Source organism: Drosophila obscura, unplaced genomic scaffold (genome assembly GCF_018151105.1).
Source record: "Drosophila obscura isolate BZ-5 IFL unplaced genomic scaffold, ASM1815110v1 contig_46, whole genome shotgun sequence".
Classification (NCBI taxonomy): domain Eukaryota; kingdom Metazoa; phylum Arthropoda; class Insecta; order Diptera; family Drosophilidae; genus Drosophila; species Drosophila obscura.
The window spans coordinates 1,859,711-1,865,727 of NW_024542835.1; the positions used below are offsets into that span (position 1 = coordinate 1,859,711).

General features: G+C 48.7%; 1 protein-coding gene across 1 annotated transcript; it reads left to right on the forward strand.

The window, feature by feature from the left end:
- The first annotated feature begins 1,682 nt into the window (after positions 1-1,682).
- On the forward strand, positions 1,683-4,530 carry LOC111068943 (cell death abnormality protein 1). Its single transcript, XM_022358749.2, has 4 exons — positions 1,683-1,837; positions 1,907-2,009; positions 2,122-2,177; positions 2,241-4,530. Exons 1-4 carry the CDS (start codon positions 1,767-1,769, stop codon positions 4,141-4,143), a joined length of 2,133 nt encoding a protein of 710 aa, XP_022214441.2. The 5' UTR covers positions 1,683-1,766; the 3' UTR covers positions 4,144-4,530.
- Positions 4,531-6,017: the final 1,487 nt, after the last annotated feature.

Sequence of the window (6,017 nt, forward strand, 5' to 3'; positions counted from 1 at the left end):
TCTTCATTGTTAATTATTTGCACTGTCCACTGTACAAATCATTGTTAATTAGCCTACATATGTTTATGCACGGCGGCTGCCGCTCTTTCATTTCTATCTCGCCTTATTCGCTTTGTTGTTGCATTTTCAGCATCTAAGCTGTTCTCTCGCGTTCAATATGACGTTCTTGCTCGGCTTAGCATCTGCTCGACGTTTCATTGTACGGACGCGCGGGGTATTTATTCCATTCTCTTTTAGGCTAGCCTTTGCTCTGCTTTCGGCTTCGTCACCTCGGTCGAGTCGAGCGACATCATCATATGAAGTCTGACGACGGGAATAGGTCCAGGGCCGGATTAGCAGTTTCCTAGGGCCCTAGGGTGCTAACAAAAAATTTTTTTGAAAAAACAAAACTCCAAATAATGAATAAAAAATATAATAGCCACTGAGAAAAATACAAAATCATCAAACAAACATTAAATTTGTAAGCTTTTATTTCAAATGAAAATAGAAGGGAGCTGGCGTGAAAAAAAGGAGAGCCTCCAGATTGATGGTTGCCCAGGTTATTATTATTTGTTTGTGTGTATTTCAGCCGAAAAGAGATGGCAAAATTAAAAAATATTTTATGAACGCTTTGAATAAAATAAATGTACACATCTAGTAGAAAATTTTCCAGAGCTTTAACGAACCTAACTTTTAAAATAATTTTAGTTTAGGAGATATGAGCAGAGATATGATACGAAAATGAAATATAAAAAAATGTATTGAATCCTTTTTACTTTATAATTTGTCAAGCTGGGCCCACTGTGCGCATCTGCTGAGCGGTCTCGAGCTCGCTCGGCTCGTTTCTTACGAACAGACGAAGCTGTCGGGCAGCGGGCTCGCGGCAGAGACGAAGCATAGCCGAAAAGAGAATTGAAACCCCGCGCGCTCCCTCTGTCCATGGGGCGCACCGGTAAGCCTCGCCATAGAACATCTTGGCATCTTGGTATTGTATAGTCTTTGGTAATAGTTAGTCGAGAGATAATCTTCCTATCCATCGCATGGCTTTATTATATCGGTCATCATACTGACGCCTACTTTACCTTACCAATACGAAATAAATTGTATTGTACCTATTGAAACGCTCGATTCTTTTTGTAATAATAACTGACTTTCAACGGCTATTAAAAAACTCTTAATAGCCAAACAGTCAACATGTATATTTTCCGCCCCTGGGTCTGTGAGGTCATAAAATTGAAACTGAAACTACATACATAAATATGGAAATATATTTAATTAATTAATTATTCGGAGCCCCGCGACCGAAGCGACAAAGTATACTCACATCATGTTTCCGCTGTGGGTCCCATAGAGGAATCTTATTTGTACTCGTATTTTTATATTATTTATACGTAAGCCCATACCCATACCCGTAGCTCAAATTGCACGATAAGCGAAATCGCAAATGTCATATTACATACCAGTGAGTATTCAATGTTAAGGATCTCAATTTGCGTGGTCTGCACTTGGACTCGTATCGCAATCTCTGCTATTGGGAGGCTATTGTTCTGCCTGTCTTTGGGTTCAATAAACACATACAGCCCATGGGGTATCTGTCCTATATACATGCACACAAAGAGGCAGCAAAATGCAAAGCTAGGATGATAAGCGCCCATGTCGGGATTGCTTGTCCATCTTCATGTAATTGAGAACTCACTTGTCTGATCATTTGACAAGTGTATCTTAAAGTGAGCAGTTGCCCGAGCGCTTGGACCAGTGCTACCACTCGTGCTAGATCATTCCTGAATATGTGGGCCCTTGTGCTAATAATAATCTCAGGTGTTGGCCTGCAGGCTCAGGCCTGTGTCGATCGCGTGCCGTGAGTAAACATCTGTGCATCGTATAATTTTTGGCTCCAACTCACTTGAATCTTTTGATGAATTCCAAGTCTAATGAAAATGCGGGGCACCCTGGTAACTATGCGCAAATATCAGGGCTTGACTAATTGCACTGGGAACTGTGGATCCTTGGTGGGCAGACCTAGAACAGAGGTAAGCCAAAGCTGATCGGCCAAAGAAGTCACAACGAATTTGGGATCGTCCACTTGATCATTAAAGTGATTTATAAGTTGAATATTCAGACATGTTCATTATTCTTCCGTAGACGTACATGTCGTATGAAGACGTCTGCTGCGAAGGATACATTCGCAACGGCGATGAGTGAGTAGAGAAATCACCAGCTGATTGGGCCACTTACTAAAGCTCCATTTCCACTCCACTCAGTGAATGCGTTCCCCAGTGCGTGAATTGCGGCACCACTGGGATATGCCTCAGCCCTCAAGTTTGCCTGTGCGGCAAAGGCTTTGCCAATCGGAACAATCGCACCATCTGTGAGCCAGAGTGCAGCGAGCCATGTGTCAACGGCAGCTGCGTGGCGCCGGACGAGTGCCAGTGCCGGGATGGGTATCGCTTCCGCGATGACTCTCGGACCGAGTGTGAGGCGGTTTGCTCGGTGGACTGCGAGAACGGGCACTGCCCAAACCCAACGACTTGCGTGTGCAACATCGGCCATCAGCGGGATGAGGAGTTGAAGAAATGTGTGCCCGTTTGCCAGGACGAGTGCCTAAATGGCGACTGTGTGGGGCCGAACGAGTGCAAGTGTCACGCTGGCCACGAAAAGCGGGTGGCACAGCCCTGGAAATGTGATCCAATCTGTTCGGGCGGGTGCAGCAATGGGATATGCGTACAGCCGGAGATCTGCTACTGTAAACTGGGATACACCCGCATTACCGATCACATTTCTTCCCGCTGCGTGCCGCTCTGCGATCCTGCCTGCGTCAACGGCACTTGCATCTCACCTGGTCACTGCGCCTGCTCCGAGGGCCATGCCTTCGCCGACGACTCGCACAATGTCTGCGTGCCCAGCTGTCGAGCGGGCTGCGAGAACGGGTTCTGCAGATCCCCCGGCCAGTGCGAGTGCCACGAGGGATACGTGCAGAGCTCACCACATCGCTGCACCCCCGTTTGCAATCCATCCTGCGGGAGCAACTCGCGCTGCATTGCGCCGGACACTTGCGCCTGCGACACCGGCCACGTCTTTGTGAATGGCAGCATAACGGAGTGCGAGCCCTTCTGTCCGCGAAGCTGTCGGAACGGCATCTGCAGCAGTCCCGGGGTGTGCACCTGCCTGGAGGGCCATCAGGCGTTGCTCTCCTTCTACTGCATACCCATATGCACCAGACCCTGCAAACACGGAACCTGTGCCGCCCCCAACGAGTGTCGTTGCTTTAACGGCTACCGGCCCAGTCCCACCCAGGGGCCGAACGTCTGCGAGCCGATTTGCAGCCAGGAATGCGGAAATGGCCGCTGCATCGCTCCGGAGGTCTGCCAGTGCGATTCTGGCCACTACAAGCGCTGGCCGACCGGCACCTGCCAGCCCTACTGCCCCCAGAAGTGTGTCAACAGCCACTGCGAGGGCTCCGGCCAGTGTCGCTGTTACGAGGGCTATCGAATGAGAGCCGGCTCCGACTCCATCTGCGATCCCGAGTGCTCTCCCAGCTGCATCAACAGCACCTGCGTAGAGCCCAACAGCTGCGCCTGCCTCGAGGGCTACGAGGATACCAGACTCCACTACCAGTGCGTCCCCAGCTGCCGACCACGCTGCGAAAACGGACGCTGCTCGGCCCCCGGCCAGTGCGATTGCAGTCCGGGCCACGTGGTGACCAACTCCAGCCAGCCGCACATTTGTCAACCTCAATGCCAGATGCAGTGCATCAATGCCGAGTGCCTCAGGCCGGAGACGTGCGTCTGTCTGGATGGATACAGGATGCTTCCTTCCAGCACCAGCGAATGCGAGCCCATCTGCTCCCAAGGCTGCTTGCCGGGTCAGTTGTGCATAGCCCCGGAGACCTGCGAGGGATCGGTAGCGGGATCGGGATCGGATCAGACCAGGTCTCTTCCCTCCACCGGCAAGCACATCGCCTTCCACTGGACAATGCTCATCCTGGCCATCCTCCTCTGCCTGGCCCTGGTGATGACTCCGCTGCTGGTCGTAAGGGAGATGCAGCGCCGTCGTCGCCCCAACGACAAGCAGCAAGTCCATCTCATCGAGAACCCCTCGTACGGTGTGATTTTGGCCAACAGCGGGGAAGGGACCGTCGAGGAAGGCATAGGCCTGGGGGACTAAAGAGCATAGCCATTTGTCTTAATTTAATTTCAATGTTTACGGTTTGTTTTCGTCGCCATGCTGGGCTTACACCAACTAATGCTTGGTGTTCATGAACACATGAACAGGGGTACGATTCCTACTTATCGTACGAGTAGACCTAGGTAAATAGTGGGCCTTAAGGCGCTAAGATTTGAACTGACAGAAAAGGAGTTGTAGGGGAAAACGCACCGCTGACCTAAATAAATGTGCAACAGGCAGCGGGAGTTATCTTCAACCTCACATGATAAAGTCCGTAATGTGAGCGTGGACTCATAAAGTATCTGTAGACCTAATTAAACAATTGTAACCAGCAGAACTGTATATAAGCCGAACATTTCTTCCGAATAAAACTAGTACTCATCGAAACTCCATAGCTGAATATTTACATGGTGGAAATCCTACTCCCTATAAGTCTCAAGGAATGGGAATTTCCAGTAGGCAGAAACCGTCACCGTAACTACAAAAGTCCTAGTGCCGATTAAGGAAGTTCTGGACGATTTCATTGGGAGCAAGACCGCACAACCCCGAAGTCGTAATATAGTTCAGGATAACCTGATCACTTGGCGTCTTTGAACATAAATACTCGTACATTATATTATGGGTTAATGTTAAGAAAGTAGGAGTACACTACTGTAATACATTATGTAATATGTACATTACACTCAGTCAACCTTCTCTGATCCTCCTGGGCTCAAGGGGTTTCCTCCTATGTGGCTTGGGCTGCAACAGAGCTGAAGTGTTGCCCAAATTGGTCGAGTTGATCAAGCGATCTGTGAGCGTCACTGCAACGGAATGGAGAGCAAGAACGTGGGGCCGACTTAGTCGCAAAAACCAATCTTTTTCTCAATATTTCTCTGTCAGCCACCCACGAAAGTAGCTTCTGCCCAGGGAGCTTTACTGTTGATGCTGATCAAGAAAGAACATCGGCCAGTTAAGCGGGTAGTTTTCTGCATTGCATTGTCTTCCATAATTAACTGCAATTCTCGGCTGCACAGAGATATCCCGTGCTGCAAAGAACGCAACAGCACCGACATTATTCTCCAATTGCTGGAGTTCTAAAGCGATAATGTTGGATCCCAGACTTCCCCAGTTCAGTTAGTTGCGCGACTCGTCGCCGATTAGCGCTCATTCTCACTGAAGTGGCTTGTAGGGTCGAACGTATTTAGCTTCCACCCGAAAGCAGGCTACTGGAACAGTGCCAAAATGTATCTCAAATTGGGGATAAAGAGATCTGTTGGACTCAAAAGCAGCGAGTGGGAGCCGAAAGGCACTTTTGGTTCGAGTTCTAGTAACATATGGAGCCACACAGAAAATATTGGTCCAAGTAAGGAAGTGCATAGTCCATATACTAATATAAATATCGCGGTACATAAGGAACAAAAAAACCATGTGTTTGTGTCAGATTCGGTAAGACCAAAGTCAAAAATTGCCAGTTCCCGATCCTCCGCTAATTAACGTCGAGCACAGGGGTGCCGAGGCCGCCAGCCCAAAACGGACGAACCAAGCCGCTCATAACTATAAGAGCTAGAGAACCCAAATTTGGTTTCCAGACTCATGTGGTATCACACTGCTACAAGTGTATTTCAAAATTTCGTCCCGCCCCCACAAAGGACGAAAATCTTTGGCAGGCACAATTTTAAAGATACGATAAAACTAAAAACGCAGTATCATAGAGAATGCCTATATCTACCAGATTGCCGAATCTGAATTAGATCGGATCATATTTATAGCCAGAATGAAGAAATTAATTTTCTGTTTGTTCTTCCGCCCCCTCCGGTCAAAGAACCGCTACCTATCTCTTCCTCGCTCTCACACTCTGCCGCGTTCAGTGCGCGAGCAACCCCTAGCAGAGG

Coding starts and splice junctions, on each gene's coding strand:
- LOC111068943 (XM_022358749.2), top strand. CDS start 1,767: ATGTGGGCCCTTGTGCTAATAATAATCTCAGGTGTTGGCCTGCAGGCT. Junction 2,010..2,121: donor TGGGCAGACCTAGAACAGAG/GTAAGCCAAAGC, acceptor ATTCTTCCGTAG/ACGTACATGTCGTATGAAGA. Junction 2,178..2,240: donor TACATTCGCAACGGCGATGA/GTGAGTAGAGAA, acceptor CACTCCACTCAG/TGAATGCGTTCCCCAGTGCG.